Genomic DNA, 18,695 nt, shown 5'->3' with positions numbered 1-18,695 from the left:
GTATTGAAATTAACTTAAAAGCGATAACAAAATATTACTTTGAAGTGGTAGGGAGCTGTCACGATAAACAAAACGAGCTTAAGCTCTACTGGAAAACGCCTAAAGACGCTGCTTTCAGGACAATTGACCGAAGAATTCTGTCTTATTACCACAACGACAGTGGCTTAGAACATTCAAAGATTTACGATGAAACTTTACCGGGTTCACCCGCCTGCGCTTCAAAAAGGCATCAAAAACCTTATTTTCACGACCAGAGTGAGATAACCTACTTAGCTCACGACGAAGTAAAAGATATATTGCCGTATTATAATTACAAACCTAGTTATACAATGGACAAAAAAATAGGGAGATATGAAGCGGTTACTTACCACGTAGTTCACACATATCTTTTTCCGTTCCCCGAGCATCCAAAGCTTCAAGACGACAAACACTGGATTTTTCCCCTAGAGAAAGAAGAAGCGCTTGAAATTACTGATCTTTTTATGGAATATCTTGAGAAGGCGAAACCAAGGTAAGTGATGATGAATAACTATTGAGAACACTTTACGACATAGAATGAAAAAAACCGAAATCGTCACTTCGACATAAATTTTAAATGCGCACTTTTTTAAATATTGCGCGTTTTTTTTTTTTTGCAATAGAGCGTTATCACAAGACGTCAAGGCGGCCATGTTGATGTTCCAAAACAAAGAAATGGCGGCCACGATGGTGTACCAAACTAATCCTCTGGAAATTAAACTCTATTTTTATGCAAATCCTTTCTCTTGTTTCAGTAATCCAATATGGCTGCTGGTCACGTGAGTGAAAACGCTCCATATCAACCGTCTGTTAAAATTTTGAGTAGATGATACACAATATAATCTTTGCGCAATTTCGGTGTAAGAATTGGGCATTTTGCACAGAAGGTATGTGCTTAGCAGCGCTTTCGTTGGCCAGTCAGTAATTGTCGGATTTCGATGGTTCAGCTCTCGATGAGTTTGAAAACGTTGAAGCTTGAAATTGAAAAGATCGCCAACTTTATAGTGCCCCTGTAACCAAAAAAAATCTATCTTATTTTCCTTTGGATTTCAAACCTATGTTAACTAAACACTAAGCGACCAAACTTTTAAGCCTACATTTGAAAAAGACACCTGTTTATTTTAACTGGAATTTTCCTATTTAACCCTTTCACAACCATAAATGCCATTGACACCCATAGATTTTAGTCGTCAATTGGGAAAGGGTTAAGAATGCAATGCGTGTTTACACCGTAGATTTACATGTAATATGCAGCACACGAGATTTGGGGTTTCAGACTTTTAAACTCGCGTTTTGCATACATGTATACTATAATAAGCTGCATTCACACGCTGAAATTTCGTGTTGTGTCGTACATCACCGAACGGGATTCAGGATTGGCAAGAAGAACAAAAGAACGAACAAAGATAACAATGGATTTAGCACAGAAAACAATAGGAAGTACGACACTATAGAGGTTTTGCACGGCAGTCATGTTGCATGGCAGGAACAATTAAAATGTTTTGCGTTAGAAAGAACATTTATTCCCTTAGGAAAAAGAATCTATTATTCCTGCCATGTAACATGGCTGCCGTGCAAAACCTCTAAACAGCCAATTAATGGGGCCCACAGTTATCATGACAATTTTCTTTCTACCTATGACAACTTTGTTTCCATCCATGACAACTTTATTTCTACTCGTGACAACTTTCTCTCTACCCGTGACAAAGACAGTTGTCATGGGTGGAAAGAAAGTCGTTATGATACAAAAGAAAGTTGTCATGATACCTATAGGCCACCGTACGCCAATGAAATATAGTGTTCAGCAAGAGGTACGACCCTACCCGAGCCGTTGACGTCACTTTTCCGTGGATCCAACCCTCCGAGGTCCAATCGGTCAGTTTTGACCGAGTAATGGCGGACCGTGAAATCCAAAACTTACACTCAAAGTAAAAGGCCTTTGGATAAAAATCAAAGCTCAAAATTTTGTCATGCAGTCAGCTGTTAGAAAACACACTTTCAGAATCTGAAGAAAAAAAGGAAGGCAACTAATTTCTAGCTTACCTCACATCTCGCTGATAAAATCACACTTGTCCGGCATCAGTCACGCTCAAACTCAGGATAAATTTACTTCTCCTTGACTAAGTGTCAAGGTCCAGCGAGTATCCATTGCTGAGAAACAGCGAAAAATATTCAAATTTTCAAAATCCTTCGAGGCTCGCTTACAACGAATTTTGACACGGCTTCAACCGTTCACTTATTTGCTCTCACCGTATCGAGGCTCAAGACAACGGTTGACCAGCCAGTCAAATAGATGGTTTTCAATCACGTGCTGAGACGGCCATGTTGGTGCACAAAATAGTAGCAAATTATGGCTCACATTTTGCATTATAATGGAATCAAATTCCCAAAAGACTTTTTCTCTACTATTCTGATTCTGTGCATCAACATGGCTGCTGTGACATCGGGTAAAAACCATCTATTACATTGACTAGGAAGCACGAACATAATTATATCTCCAATACTTGTAGATATAAGAGCCAGAGCCTTTCGGGCGCTCACCCGCTGACCAAAAAGCCCGAGGACTCTGGGTACGAGATTGACGTCATAACCAAAACCAACATTTCTGGCATTACCATATTTTCTCACCATGGCGCCTTCCGCGCGCGGAACTCCGCTATATAGTTACATTTCGAAGGTCATCATCATGTAGGAAAACAACAAGGGAAACTTAAGAATAAAATCATATTTTAACTTAAATTACTTAGAAATTATTCAACTTATTTTCTTTAACAAAGAAGCCTGATTCATGCTTTTCTCTTTTTCAGGAAATTTAACCTGGAAGAAATTCTAAGTGTTGAACGCAAGATAGACAAGAAATACGGAAAACGGTACCTCCTAGATGTGAAGTTGCGCGACCTCACAGCTAACAAGTCAGTGGTCTTCTCTGAATATGTTTTCATGCCAACGAACTCAAATCAACTCTATTACCTGGCGAATTTTCAGTGGGAAGCAAGAACGCCCATTTACCTCGTAGTTACGGCGAAAAATTTAGGTCGCTGGCTTCACCATTTTATAATAAATGTGGAAACAATCTTGGAAGAGACTCAAGACCCTAATCTTCAAGTTATAATATGTGATTATAATAGCAAGGACATCAACTTGGAAGAGGTTTTAAGACGAAGTTCGTTGAGAAATTACACGGTGCTAAAGAAAAGCGGTGATTACTCAAGGGCAACGGCCTTTTCAGAAGCGATTAACTTGGTGAGAGACCCACACAGCATTGTATTCCTGATGGATCTTCATTTGGATATCGCAAGTTCACTGATTAATAGCATCAGAAAGGTAAGATATATAAATATAGACAGAATAAGAAGGCCTACACAAACAATGGACTCACAGCAGAAGGATCCAAAGGCTGCCGTTCCACCACGTAAATTTATAGATAAATACTGAGAGAAAAGAGTGGGGTGAACTTCTTACTGGTCCAACTTGATTTAATGTTCGGCTGTTCAGCCTTCCTCAGACGAACGTTGAAAACTAAAAACTATTTACAATGGTTGTGCGTATCAGAAGTACTGGCTTATATAACCAGCTTAATTAAGAAGTACAAAAAGGTTAAAATTAAAAGCAAAATGACAATAGTATGAGTGACAAAAGTTATGTAAAGTTATGTACATTCATTGCTTGTTTATGCATTTACTTTTTCAGCACTGTATTGAGGGACGCATGTTCTACACTCCAATCATCGTCGAGTTAGATTGTGGCGCCAGCCCGGCCAATTTGGCGGGAATATGGCAGGTATATGGCTATGGCTTAATTGGGATGTACAAATCTGATTGGGACAGAGCAGGGGGCTTCCCCACCAATAAAAAAGAATGGGGAGGAGAAGACTGGGAACTAGTGGACGCGTTGTTTGGAAAGGGACTGGAATTCGAACGCATGCGCACAAGACATGTGTATCACTATCATCACACAAAGAAGGGAATGTGGTGAATTCGCAAGAAGATATCTTTCTTTTCCTTGGTCAGTTTGTGCTTCTCTGTTAACTAATGTTCATTTACATAAAGGCCGGTTTACACGGTACGATTTGTCGGCCTGATAAATTATAATGTGTAAATTGTGTAAAATGTATAGTTTTTCCTCAAAAGATCATCCCGTTGTCCTTTTAGTATACGCCATTTTGAACGCTTTAATTTTTTAAGTATTTATGAGCATTACCGACTCGCATACCCTTTGATCAACATGGCGCTTTCTCTCGGAGTGTCGGCCAGAAGATTTGCGCTCTGACGCAGTCGGGGCCGATAAATCGGGCGAACAAATCGTACCGTACAAACCGGCCTTAAGACAGGAGCTCATCAAGGGGAACTTTAATCTCCCATATTTGGCCTAGGAGTCAACCCTTTCCTACGATGGCCCAGGAGGGTCACAGTCCAGTTTTCATTTTTCACTGTCCAGTTTTAACTTTTCACAGTCCAGTTTTAACTTTTCACAGTCCAGTTTTAATTTTATTCACAGTCCAGTTTTAATTTTGTTACTCGTCACCAGTTCTCTCACAGGTCACAGGTCACAGGATTATTTTACCAATACAAAAAGTATTCTAAACATTCATAAAAGCTAACCTTAGGAATTAGGCCTAAACAAAAGCTTTAAGGCCGAAGGTTAGCTTTTATGAACGTTTAGGATACTTTCTGTAATGGTAAAACAATGACCTGTGACCTGTGAGAGTACTGGTGACGACTCACAAAATTAAAACTGGACTGTGATCCTCCTGGCCTGGGCCATCGTACTTTCCCGAGAACACCTCTCTTGGAAGATTCAGCAAACCCACTATTGTAAAAGCTCATCTTCCTTGCGAGATTCAGCACGCCCACTCTTGTAAAAGTCAGTCAAAACAAAGCTATCTCAGCGACAAGGGAAATATGATAACTTTCGCAGGAAACACTGTTCCCTATAGAAATAAATTTACTCGGGAAAGGGTTGACTCAAGGAATTAGTGGAGATAAAGGCTCCTCTAGATGAGCTTCTGCACCAGAGCAATGAATAAAAAGCCTTGTAGTTTCATTTTTCACTCCCTCCACACCCCTTTTTTTCCGCTGCCCTACTCTTTTTTCTACTCTCTTGTGTAGAAACAAAGACGGCAATCGTCCAACGATTAAAACGCACTCATTGGTGTAAAATCTGAGAATGCAATAGACCACACTTTGTCCTTCTTAGACAGAATTACGGCGCTTTCCTTTTGACAGAACTGACCGATCAGGCCGGGTATTTGGAAGGACTAACTCTACAACGCCAAGGGCGTAGCCAGGGGGGGGGGGGGTCCTGGGGTGCCCGTGACCCCCCCTTTGTAAGCCGTTTTTTACTCAAACAACCTACAATATTCAGGTTGCGAAAACGCGAGTACACTCTGTCTGACAGAGTGTGACCCGCCCTTTGAAAAATCCTGGCTACACCCAGAGTCCGCTTTTCTTTTGGTCAGCACCAAGAACTCGGACTCTGGCCACTTCCGAGGCAGGAAGTCCGCAAGTCACGGACTTCCGGCTCGTCTACGTGCGCTCAGAAATTTGAAATAACCGTGGTTGTCAACGGTTACAAAAATGGACCTTCACTACGACTGCGCATAAATTGGAAGTGCCTTCGTGCTGACCAAAAGAAAAGCGAACTCTGGGCACGAGATTGGAATCTCGCTTGCCCACATCAAATCATTGTTGAATATCCCGCAGGCTCGAGTACGTAGAATAGTTGAAACTTACGTTTCATTGCGGCCATTAACATTATGCAGCGAAAAGCCACTTCGGAAAATACCATAATACTCTTTGTTTGTGCCCCCAAATTTTGCATAAGCTTTGTTTTTGTTTTCTCTTGGGACCGGTCCAAGCCCCAAGAAAAACTGGAAACATTTGGGGGGCACAAACAAAGAGTATTATGGTATTTTCCGAAGTCGCCTATAGAAAATCGCGTACCTCTGCTTTAGCTTTTAACGTTCAAATTAGTTCTATTTAGTCACCTATGAGTATAGGAGCTCTGCAATGCTGTGAGAAATACCTTGTTCCAAACAATGCGACGTTTTCGTTTTGTGGATAGTACTTTCAACCAGACTGCGAAATCTTCTTGAGCTCGGCCAAATTGTCATCCTGGCGAAATTTTCCGCACGTGTTCATTGATTTTCCTTATATGGTCACGATGTCTTTATACGTCACGGCACGCAAACATTTTTAACGTATGTTTATAGACAAGGATGGCCTACCGAATCATATACTTTCTGCAATGCGTTTTATTCAAAAGCCAGAGTAAGGCCCTATTGTAACTTTAATGTACAAAGTTAGAAATGGCTTGGCGCCTGATCACATAGTTGAACTTTTTAATACTACAAACAAAGGTTAAGAAATGCTGAATTTGAAGATACGGAAACATTCGAACAGATATCAGGGTCCATATCGTTGGTCCAGACTGTCCTTTAAGCGATCGACAGCGACAGTCACTGGACAATTTTAGAAAAAAACATTAGAAAGAAAAACCTGACAGGCACGTGCATGCAATTTATGCACCACCTAGCCAGCTTCGCAATAGAATTTTATTTTATCTCTCTTTGTCCAGTGACTGCCGCTCAGTTGGGTTGTTTAGCTGATACCAAGTAATTAAAGCTTTGTCAATATTTTAGATTAGCCGAGACTAAGTAATTATAAATTTGTAAATTTTTTAGAGTGTTGGCTTTTTTAAAAAATTAATTGTATTCATTTATTTATGTATGTATGTATTTATTTTTTACTTTGTATTTGAAATGTTGTTTTAGTGTCCACAATTAGCTTATATTTAGCTAAATACTTCATTCATTCATTTAGCCGGCTAGTGGAAACCACGGATGAGCTCTTAGAGGCGAACTTAGCTTCACTCAAGTAGTCTCAATTCTGCGCTTTGCAATTTTGAAGTTTTGACAGTTGTTGCTGTAAACCTAATTTATTGTTATATGTTTACAGAGAGAGAGCATGTAATTGATTGTGTCCCATACGTCCCACGAAATTTCTTCAGTGTGAATTATTCAATAAACAGTAAGGAATTAAAGATGTATTGAGTTGTATCAAGTTCAAGTTTTTCGACCCGTCTTGCAAGTCCACCAAGATCTTTTGTGTCAAGATCAAAGGACCCTTGGGTCTCCCTCTCTCATGTTTGCCATCGATTGGATTTGAAACGAGGGTTGGTCCAGCAGACGTATTTCCGGCGGTCATTCTCTACGTCTGCGTTCGCAGCCCGGGGGTGTGAGGGGGACTCCCACATGGAACAGACGGGGATACTCGTCGGAAATTTTGACTTTAACCCTTATAAAGGAGACCATCTGGGCGTGGCTCAGTCTTTTTGTGACCCCTAAAGGAGACTAATCTGGGCGTGGCTTAAGGAAATTTTGACCCCTAAAAACAACTTAAAAAGAAAATTTGACTTCTGTTTCTCTTCGCGTGATTCTGTGGTTCTTCCCCCCGAAAATATTGACATGTTGACCCGTGGAAATTTGCTGTACCGCTATGCCGTTCGCCTTGCTTCAGTCAACATCGTGGAGGATGCTACGATAGCTAAGTTACGAGCTGTCGTCGATTTGCTCAGCGAAGTCGACGAGTCCAAACAAAACTTTACTTTTCAACCCGAAGTTGAGTACACTGGTGCTCCAGGAAGGCCTACGATTTGTGTCACTAAACACCAGTTATCTTATCTTAATTGTAGATAATGGGATTTAAGGACGGTACCTACTAATTCAAAGGTATTTTTGCGCGGTTTACTGAATATGCGGGAAAAGCAGATCTTAACAAGTGTTATTGAAATCCATAAAGAAACTTGGGGGTAACCACGCATTTTTCGAAGATAATCAATCAACAATATTTGTAAAAAGTTTTAAAATAAAAAGCAATGTATGGCGTTCTTTTCCAAATTGAAGCTCAATTATCTCTGAAAAATGCGTGGTTACCCCCAATTTTCTTTTTGGATACCAAAATCACTTGCTAAGTTTTGCTTTCTCCGCATAGTTTTGAACCGCGCAAAAATATCCTGTATTGATAAGCACTAGCAATAGGAAATCCGAGTATCTCGAGATGCGCAGAACATATGCGCAATAACAATAGTAGGCACCGTCCTTAAGGCATCGGATATGGTTCGCATGCTAGGGCTTCGGTATCCTCGTCAGCTGTTAGAATACTAGCTGCTGCAAGTGAGGTATCCTCTTTCTCATCAGCTATCTCAACACTTCATTTTGTACTGCCAAAGAGCATTTGGACTGCAAACGTTGTATTTCCTTCTTTCTTTCACGTGCAACCATCTGAGTTTGTACCCTCCGGGCCTATTAATATTCGTCGTAAGCTTTCTTTAACATGAATTTGTTGAATAACTTGGCCTCTTCCATTTAAGTTACCACAAACCATTCGATAGCCACTATTCTCGAAGTCTTCCTTGATGCTACGAACAATACCACCCAAGGTATTATCGTCAACAGCCGAAAATTAATGGGAAATTTGAAGGTGAAAATCCTTCAGCCGCCTGTGAACCGTGACATCAGAGATGCCTAGCATGCGAGCCATATCCTTTGCCTTAAATCCATTATATACAAGATAAGACAACTGGTCTTTAGAATGCTGTTTATGTAAAACGAATGTCCACATTGAAAAAGGAATGCCGAAGCGAATAAGACGAATGTCGAAATGAATAAAACGAACGTCCAATTTAAAAGGCGAATGTCAAACTTGGAAAACGAGCGAAAAGTTGAATTTTGATAAGAAATACGCGCCATAATTACCCAAAGTGGCCTTGGTAACAACTCCGCTCACAAAAATATGAGCACAACAATCGAACGTCATATTTGATAGGTGGTAGCAAACACTCGAATATCAGTTTTTTTTATTTCGTAGACGAAGCGTGGAAGTTAATATTATAACAACGACTGGTCACATTATGCAAGCGAAGCCATGTTTCAGCTCACTCCTCTCATTTTGTTGGAAATGGAAGTTCTGGCTGTTAATTGCACTTCATCTGCTTTTGATATTGCAAATCCTTGCGTTTAGCAATTTTAGTCTGGCAATTAAATTAAGGATAATAACCTTATGGCAAATTTCCTCTGAGTCCGAAACTCCAGATTCCACGAGCTCGAGAAGTATCACAGCTCTGCCTGAGGAAATTGGAAAGTTAAACTTACACCTCTGGTTTGAAATTTGTACGAAAGATTTAAACGCATTGTGTAACTTCCCTCTGTTCCCAAAAGCGCCAGATATAAGGACATTCGCGATGGCGGCTTCCTCTCTGGATGCCAGTGACAGATTCGGTACGAACGCCGATGCCTTTCGCTTATTTGGATTTGTTACGCCAAAGGAATCTGGATTTTATTCTTTTATGGTTATCTATTGCGAAGCTGAGATCTGGATTGGCCAAAATGAAGCAAGGTCGAATGCCACGATGGTATTTAAAAACGAAAGGTTATCGACGGAGAAGACAAATTCCACAGTTTGTATTGAAATTAACTTAAAAGCGATAACAAAATATTACTTTGAAGTGGTAGGGAGCTGTCACGATAAACAAAACGAGCTTAAACTCTACTGGAAAACGCCTAAAGACGCTGCTTTCAGGACAATTGACCGAAGAATTCTGTCTTATTACTACAACGACAGTGGCTCGGAACATTCAAAGATTTACGATGAAACTTTACCGGGTTCACCCGCCTGCGCTTCAAAAAGGCATCAAAAACCTTATTTTCACGACCAGAGTGAGACAACCTACTTAGCTCACGACGAAGTAAAAGATATATTGCCGTATTATAATTACAAACCTAGTTATACAATGGAAAAAAAAATAGGGAGATATGAAGCGGTTACTTACCACGTAGTTCACACATATCTTTTTCCGTTCCCGGAGCATCCAAAGCTTCAAGACGACAAATACTGGATTTTTCCCCTAGAGAAAGAAGAAGCGCTTGAAATTACTGATCTTTTTATGGAATATCTTGACAAGGCGAAACCAAGGTAAGTGATGATGAATAACTATTGAGAACATTTTACGACATAGAATGAAAAAAACCGAAATCGTCACTTCGACATAAATTTTAAATGGGCACTTTTTTTAAGTATTGCGCGGTTTTTTTTTTCATCTCGTTCGGAATATTCAATTGAAGTGCATTGCAATAGAGCGTTATCACAAGACGTCACGGCGGCCACGTTGATGTTCCAAAAGAAAGAAATGGCGGCCACGATGGTGTACCAAACTAATCCTCTGGAAATTAAACTCTATTTTTATGCAAATCCTTTCTCTTGTTGTCTGTTAAAATTTTGAGTAGATGATACACAATATAATCTTTGCGCAATTTCGGTGTAAGAATTGGGAATTTTGTACAGAAGGTATGTGCTTAGCAGCGCTTTCGTCGGCCAGTCAGTGATTGTCGGTTTTCGATGGTTCAGCTCTCGATGAGTTTGAAAACGTTGAAGCTTGAAATTGAAAAGATAGCCAACTTTATAGTGCCCCTGTAACCAAAAAAATCTATCTTATTTTCCTTTGGATTTCAAACCTATGTTAACTAAACACTAAGCGACCAAACTTTTAAGCCTTCATTTGAAAAAGACACCTGTTTATTTTAACTGGAATTTTCCTATTTAACCCTTTCACCACCATAAATGCCATTGACACCCATAGATTTTAGTCGTCAATTGGGAAGCCCTCGGCGATGAGATGGTTAAGAATGCAATGCGTGTTTACACCGTAGATTTACATGTAATATGCAGCACACAAGATTTGGGGTTTCAGACTTTTAAACTCGCGTTTTGCATACATGTATACTATAATAAGCTGCATTCACACGCTGGCATTTTGGGTTGTGTCGTACATCACCGAACGGGATTCAGGATTGGAAAAAAGAACAAAAGAACGAGCAAAGATAACAATGGATTTAGCACAGAAAACAATAGGAAGTACGACACTATAGAGGTTTTGCACGGCAGCCATGTTGCATGGCAGGAACAATGAAAATGCTTTGCGTTAGAAAGAACATTTATTCCCATAGGAAAAATAATCTATTATTCCTGCCATGCAACATGGCTGCCGTGCAAAACCTCTAAACAGCCAATTACGGGGGACCACAGTTATCATGACAACTTTATTTCTACCCGTGACAACTTTGTTTCCTTTCATGACAACTTTATTTCTACCCGTGACAACTTTGTTTCCTTTCATGACAACTTTATTTCTACCCGTGACAACTTTGTTTCCTTTCATGACAACTTTATTTCTACCCGTGACAACTTTGTTTCCTTTCATGACAACTTTATTTCTACCCGTGACAACTTTGTTTCCTTTCATGACAACTTTATTTCTACCCGTGACAACTTTCTCTCTACCCGTTACAAAGACAGTTGTCATGGGTGGAAAGAAAGTTGTTATGATACCTATGGGCCACCGTAGGCCAATGAAATATAGTGTTCAACGAGAGGTACGACCCTACCCGAGTCGTTGACGTCACTTTTCCCTGGATCCAACCCTCCGAGGTCCAATCGGTCAGTTTTGACCGTAAGTAATGGCGGACCGTGAAATCCAAAACTTACACTCAAATTAAAAGGCCTTTGGATAAAAATCAAAGCTCAAAATTTTGTCATGCAGTCAGGTGTTAAGCAAATACACTTTCAGAATCTGAAGAAAAAAAGGAAGGCAACTAATTTCTAGCTTACCTCACATCTCGCCGATAAAATCACACTTGTCCGGCATCAGTCACGCTCAAACTCCGGCGATGGCCACACGGATAAATTTACTTCTCCTTGACCAAGTTTCAAGGTCCAGCGAGTATCCATTGCTGAGAAACAGCGAAAAATATTCAAATTTTCAAAATCCTTCGAGGCTCGCTTACAACGAATTTTGACACGGGTGGTCAACCGTTCACTTATTTGCTCTCACCGTATCGAGGCTCAAGACAACGGTTGACTAGCCAGTCAAATAGATGGTTTTCAATCACGTGCTGAGACGGCCATGTTGGTGCACAAAATAGTAGCAAATTATGGCTCACATTTTGCACTATAATGGAATCAAATTCCCAAAAGACTTTTTCTCTACTATTCTGATTCTGTGCACCAACATGGCTGCTGTGACATCGGGTAAAAACCATCTATTACATTGACTAGGAAGCACGAACATAATTATATCTCCAATACTTGTAGAGATCCACTGGTTACCAACATAGCAGCTCGGACCTCCTGTCGGACTGCCATTGTTATGCAAGCGACCAATCAAAAAAATTGTTTAAGTCCATTATCCCAGAGCCTTTCGGGCGCTCACCCGCTGACCAAAAAGCCCGAGGACTCTGGGTACGAGATTGACGTCATAACCAAAACCAACATTTCTGGCATTACCATATTTTCTCACCATGGCGCCTTCCGCGCGCGGAACTCCGCTATATAGTTACATTTCGAAGGTCATCATCATGTAGGAAAACAACAAGGGAAACTTAAGAATAAAATCATATTTTAACTTAAATTACTTAGAAATTATTCAACTTATTTTCTTCAACAAAGAAGCCTGATTCATGCTTTTCTCTTTTTCAGGATATTTAACCTGGAAGAAATTTTAAGTGTTGAACGCAAGATAGACAAGAAATACGGAAAACGGTACCTCCTAGATGTGAAGTTGCGCGACCTCACAGCTAACAAGTCAGTTGTCTTATCTGAATATGTTTTCATGCCAACGAACTCAAATCAACTCTATTACCCGGCGAATTTTCAGTGGGAAGCAAGAACGCCCATTTACCTCGTAGTTACGGCGAAAAATTTAGGTCGCTGGCTTCACCATTTTATAATGAATGTGGAAACAATCTTGGAAGAGACTCAAGACCCTAATCTTCAAGTTATAATATGTGATTATAATAGCAATGACATCAACTTGGAAGAGGTTTTAAGACGAAGTTCGTTGAGAAATTACACGGTGCTAAAGAAAAGCGGTGATTACTCAAGGGCAACGGCCTTTTCAGAAGCGATTAACTTGGTGAGAGACCCACACAGCATTGTATTCCTAATGGATCTTCATTTGGATATCGCAAGTTCACTGATTAATAGCATCAGAAAGGTAAGATATATAAATATAGACAGAATAAGAAGGTCTACACAAACAATGGACTCACAGCAGAAGGATCCAAAGGCTGCCGTACCACCACGTAAATTTATAGATAAATACTGAGAGAAAAGAGTGGGGTGAACTTCTTACTGGTCCAACTTGATTTAATGATGTTTCGGCTGTTCAGCCTTCTTCAGACGAACGTTGAAAACTAAAAACTATTTACAATGGTTGTGCGTATCAGAAGTACTGGCTTATATAACCAGCTTAATTAAGAAGTACAAAAAGGTTAAAATTAAAAGCAAAATGACAATAGTATGAGTGACAAAAGTTATGTAAAGTTATGTACATTCATTGCTTGTTTATGCATTTACTTTTTCAGCACTGTATTGAGGGACGCATGTTCTACACTCCAATCATCGTCGAGTTAGATTGTGGCGCCAGCCCGGCCAATTTGGCGGGAATATGGCAGGTATATGGCTATGGCTTAATTGGGATGTACAAATCTGATTGGGACAGAGCAGGGGGCTTCCCCACCAATAAAAAAGAATGGGGAGGAGAAGACTGGGAACTAGTGGACGCGTTGTTTGCAAAGGGACTGGAATTCGAACGCATGCGCACAAGACATGTGTATCACCATCATCACACAAAGAAGGGAATGTGGTGAATTCGCAAGAAGATATCTTTCTTTTCCTTGGCCAGTTTGTGCTTCTCTGTTAACTAATGTTCATTTACATAAAGGCCGGTTTACATGGTACGATTTGTCGGCCCGATAAATCATAATGTGTAAATTGTATAAAATGTATAATTTTTCCTCAAAAGATCATCCCGTTGTCCTTTTAGTATACGCCATTTTGAATGCTTTAATTTTTTTAAGTCTTTATGCGCATTACCGACTCGCATACCCTTTGATCAACATGGCGGTTTCTCTCGGAGTGTCGGCCAGAAGATTTGCGCTCTGACGCAGTCGGGGCCGATAAATCGGGCGAACAAATCGTACCGTATAAACCGGCCTTAAGACAGGGGCTCATCAAGGGGAACTTCAATCTCCCATATTTGGCCTAGGAGTCAACCCTTTCCTACGATGGCCCAGGAGGGTCACAGTCCAGTTTTAATTTTTCACAGTCCAGTTTTAACTTTTCACAGTCCAGTTTTAATTTTTCACAGTCTAGTTTTAACTTTTCACAGTTCAGTTTTAATTTATTCACAGTCCAGTTTTAATTTTATTCACAGTCCAGTTTTAATTTTTCACAGTCCAGTTTTAATTTTGTTACTCGTCACCAGTTCTTTCACAGGTCACAGGTCGCAGGATTATTTTACCAATACAGAAAGTATTCTAAACATTCATAAAAGCTAACCTTAGGAATTAGGCCTAAACAAAAGCTTTAAGGCCGAAGGTTAGCTTTTATGAATGTTTAGGATACTTTCTGTAATGGTAAAACAATGACCTGTGACCTGTGAGAGTACTGGTGACGACTCACAAAATTAAAACTGGACTGTGATCCTCCTGGCCTGGGCCGTCGTACTTTCCCGAGAACACCTCTCTTGGGAGATTCAGCAAACCCACTATTGTAAAAGCTCATCTTCCTTACGAGATTCAGCACGCCCACTCTTGTAAAAGTCAGTCAAAACAAAGCTATCTCAGCGACAAGGGAAATATGATAACTTTCGCAGGAAACACAGTTCCCTATAAAAATAAATTTACTCGGGAAAGGGTTGACTCAAGGAATTAGTGGAGATAAAGGCTCCTCTAGATGAGCTTCTGCACCAGAGCAATGAATAAAAAGCCTTGTAGTTTCATTTTTCACTCCCTCCACACCCCTTTTTTTCCGCTAGCCTACTCTTTTTTCTACTCTCTTGTGTAGAAACAAAGACGGCAATCGTCTAACGATTAAAACGCACTAATTGGTGGAAATAACTTCACGCCCCACCACAATATTGGACCTGTTGTAAAATCTGAGAATGCAATAGACCACACTTTGTCTTTCTTAGACAGAATTAGGGCGCTTTCCTTTTGACAGAACTGACCGGCCTGGCCGGGTATTTGGAAGGACTAACTCTACAACGCCTTCATGTTAACACAATTCGAAGATGATATATACTCCTCCAGAAGGATGCGAGAGATTTTCGTGCAAGTCTTCCTTCAAATCGCTGCATTTTCTTTACAAACTGACGGGTCTGGCCGGCCAGTTCTGACAAAAGGAAAGCGCCCTTAATATATTTGGAAAGAATGATAAAAAGAATCGTTGAGCAAAGCGATGTATAACATAACAATATAAAATAAGAACCTTGACTTTTCATCCCAATGCGCATGCTCTGAATATCTAAAGATCGCGAATCACACAACAGAGAACAGAGGACAACAGAGGACAACAGAGCTGAAAAACGACTGCGCATGCGCCAGATAGGGAGCACAAATCGTGCTTAAAATCGTGCATGAGTTTCGATCGTTTGATCTCGTCTTCTGCCTGTGTCACTTTATAACTCTTGACGGTGTGAATTTTGGAAGTGAGATCGTGGTGATTTAATTTAAGGAGACACATCAGATCTGTTTAATATATTTGTGTGGAATTTTTGGGCCTTGAGATCCAAACCCAGTTAAATTTGTTTGGGAATATGGGCTGCAGAAACTAACCGAGGCTACGGTGAGTGTTCCATATTTGTTTTTGAAGCATGAAGTGTTCACAACGTTTGGTTCAGTTTGCACACTAGCGTATTGCCCATGCAATCTCTACAGCTTTCATCAACAAGATAATTTGGGCAGGGTTTTCTGAAATCACCTTTACAATCAATCATACATGTATTTACAATGCGTTAATTAAACGTAACATGTTCTAAGAGCATTATTTGAAAGTTGTCAACCTTCTCCTTGAACCAAGGCAGCAGTTCATTTAGAGTGCTGCCACTCTGCAAAAGCCACTTAACCTCCTGACTGCCCCCATAAAGGCAGCTGTCTAAAAGAAAACACCGTGCCAACTTGTGAAGTTGGAATGAACACAAGTACTGGCCAGAACTACACAGAAAATATTGAAGTTCTTTGTCCCTGTCTCAGGGCATTTCTTCAATGAAAAGGTAAATTGGTTGCAAGACTGGCCTCTGAGATTACACTCAGAAGAAGTTCTAGTTGCACAGTAGTGTGATCAATAACATTGTTTAATTTCTTGCCATAGTGAGGCTTGATTACAGAATCATAAATACTTGCCCACCAAAATACCCTGTGCAATCAACTGATACACCCATGTTCGGGAGACTGTTGGCCTGTTAATTAATGGAACATCGATATATTAGGAAAAGAACAATTTGTTAAATAAAAGTACAAAGTCCAGGCCCTGCTTCCTGTTAATCCTAGGATTATTGACAGGGAAATACTGCTTCAAAGTGGCACCCGAGTGACTTAATTGTAGTCTAGCTTCCACAATCGCCAAATAATGATCTATCATTATTGTAATAATGCAACACACTTGGTGTCAACATCTATGTCAAAACTTGGAAGATGGTATTTTTCTTTCCCCCTTGACTGGCCATTATTTGCAAATCTATGTTCAACCCAACGTCCAAGGCAAAATTATGGTTAGACTCAAAAAATTTAAGAACATGTGTTAAGGCAAACAGTTAAGGGTCATTGGTTTATGTGTGGTTTATAGTATGTTTATATGGTTAGCTCATCATGTTTTCTTTGTCTTGGTTGTGTAATAAGAATGACATTTTGTACTAATTTTCACAGCCCCCATAAAAACTGATATGTGCAGTCTCCTGTGTCTAGGAAAATAATAATATCATTATGATATTGTAGATTATAGCATTGTAATATGCATCTCATGGACAATAACATTCATTTTCGTTTTTTTGTCCTTAGGGAGATGGATCCACCTGGTATTATTTGCGGCAGTTTTGTGAAATATTAGCTCTAAAAGGAGCGAGAAGAAATTCAGCCTTTTTTTCTCAGCAATAAACCACAATAATCTTATTGAGTTCACTTTGTTCATGTTGGTAGTGTGGACCAAAAGACTGGATAAAGTCACTGAGAAATCCAGACAATGCTGTTGAGTTTTAAGCAGTTTCTTTAGTACTCTTCACATTGTCAAACTTTTCAGTTTCTTCTTAGAACTGAATACCAGTCCTTAACCTTTTTTCAGTTATGAACTTTTTGGACCATCACAGAGCTTTAAGATGCCACTTTTTTAAATGTTGTACTTATAAAAAAAAATGGGGATGACATATTCAAGCAAAAACATCACAAATGCATGTTGTTTGCACCTGCACGCAAACTTTGCAAATGCTTTTGATCTTATGAGTTGCCAACCCAGTAATGCTTCAGATACATGTAGTGATGTCGAAACCCAGAACACCTTCAAACACATTCAATGACAAGTTGTCACAGAAAAAATTTAAATTAAAAACAAACATCTTCTTGAGCATTGGGACCCACATGGAATAGCCCTTGCATATGTGTATTATACTGATGACTGGATTCCATCTACTTAATATACAATCATCTTTTTTGGATAATACCACCTACGCCAGTCGGCAGATAATGCTAGAGTGAACTTCTTGCTATACAGCTGAAAATATTAATTTTGTGGAATGCCCCTTTCAGGGATGTTTCCTAGTTGTCTATGCTCCAAAGATTTTGTTCAAACCCATCAAGTACAATGTAACATGCATGTGTGAAATGTCTCAAGTTTAGATCAGTTTTGCAATATGCACTGTGTTGTCTGAACTGATCCTTGTAAAATTTTTGTAGTTTTACAAAGGAGGATTTACTTTCTGAAAGAAAAATAACATTAATGACGTCTCTTGATCAGGTTAGGATCTGATGAATTTTTATTTTAAAAGGCAAGCAAATCAAGGGGCAAATTAATTTTCTCTGAGCTGTTTAATGTCAGTAAGTGGGCTTTCCAGGATGAAGCACTTTTTTGCCTGCTCTCTGTGTATCATACAGTGTATAATCTTTTCACCAATTTATCTCAGTTTCTGTTGGGGCTGGCTTTCATCGCTCTTCTATAAATTTAACAAAAAATGCTGTGTAAAGAGCGAAAGATGTATTTTGCTTTCATGATAATTATAAATTCGTATTAAAATTTGGAGAAACGTGGAGCTCAATTTGCCTGAGTTCTTGCATCTTCCATACTCCATTTTAATATGGCTTTGAGCATGCTTGCCAAAATATCATTTGTAAGCGTGTCACCATTCACCACCCGGTCTATAATTCACCAGTTGTCTTCCTGGCAAGATTTCCGCACAGGTCCCTACTTCATTATGCATACACTCCTTTGTTTCAAGAAAACAATAGCGATAACAATAGACGTCCTTTGGGACTGTGGCGCTTTGTTCTTTCTTTTTATAGGTTTTTTTTCCAAGTCTATATGGACTTTAAAAAAGTCGGTCGAACTTCTGTCTGAAATACGGAAAATCGAACAGTTTTTCCTGCAATTTCGGAACTTTTCCTGCAATTTTACCCATTTTTCAGTTTTAGAATAAGCGCAAGAAGTGGACTTTCAAGCAATCGTTGTAATAGGGTTCAGATTCGCAAACATAACAAACAAACCAAATAAAAGTAGTGTCATAAGAAATTTAATGGCTACCTGCTCTTTTTATCGTGAAATTGTTCTTCCTGTGTGATTAAAATTTCGCCGAGACAC

At 39.6% G+C, this 18,695-nt stretch overlaps 3 protein-coding genes across 4 annotated transcripts in view; 2 read left to right on the top strand and 1 right to left on the bottom strand.

Moving 5' to 3' along the window:
* LOC138049380 (dnaJ homolog subfamily C member 13-like) overlaps positions 1-388 on the bottom strand; it is a 28,407-nt gene extending 28,019 nt beyond the window's left edge. The window contains exon 1 of the mRNA XM_068895632.1: positions 369-388. The gene's annotated coding sequence lies outside the window, so the exon portion shown is untranslated. The remainder of the gene's footprint in view (positions 1-368) is intronic.
* Positions 1-7,284, top strand: part of LOC138049378 (chondroitin sulfate synthase 3-like) — a 7,867-nt gene extending 583 nt beyond the window's left edge. Inside the window, exons 1-3 of the mRNA XM_068895628.1 lie at positions 1-511; positions 2,826-3,342; positions 3,709-7,284. The exon at positions 1-511 is cut by the window's left edge and continues 583 nt beyond it. Of these exons, the coding sequence (XP_068751729.1) occupies positions 1-511; positions 2,826-3,342; positions 3,709-3,993 (1,313 nt within the window). The 3' untranslated portion in view covers positions 3,994-7,284. The remainder of the gene's footprint in view (positions 512-2,825; positions 3,343-3,708) is intronic.
* Positions 7,285-8,888: 1,604 nt separating this feature from the next.
* LOC138049379 (uncharacterized) lies at positions 8,889-18,150 on the top strand. 2 transcript variants are annotated; one of them, XM_068895629.1, is made up of 4 exons: positions 8,889-9,989; positions 12,549-13,065; positions 13,436-13,525; positions 16,910-18,150. In XM_068895629.1, the coding sequence occupies exons 1-4, from the start codon at positions 8,929-8,931 to the stop codon at positions 17,003-17,005; spliced, it is 1,764 nt and encodes a 587-aa protein (XP_068751730.1). In that variant the 5' UTR covers positions 8,889-8,928; the 3' UTR covers positions 17,006-18,150. The 2 variants fall into 2 exon arrangements, 1 of the variants encoding a protein (XP_068751730.1); XR_011132378.1 differs by having other exon boundaries at positions 8,900-9,989; positions 13,436-15,698.
* The last annotated feature ends 545 nt before the right edge of the window (positions 18,151-18,695 follow it).

This window comes from Montipora capricornis, chromosome 5 (genome assembly GCF_036669925.1).
Source record: "Montipora capricornis isolate CH-2021 chromosome 5, ASM3666992v2, whole genome shotgun sequence".
In the NCBI taxonomy this organism is placed as follows: Eukaryota; Metazoa; Cnidaria; class Anthozoa; order Scleractinia; family Acroporidae; genus Montipora; species Montipora capricornis.
Note: the sequence above shows the minus strand (reverse complement) of the source record. Positions and strands in the feature narration are given on the sequence as shown.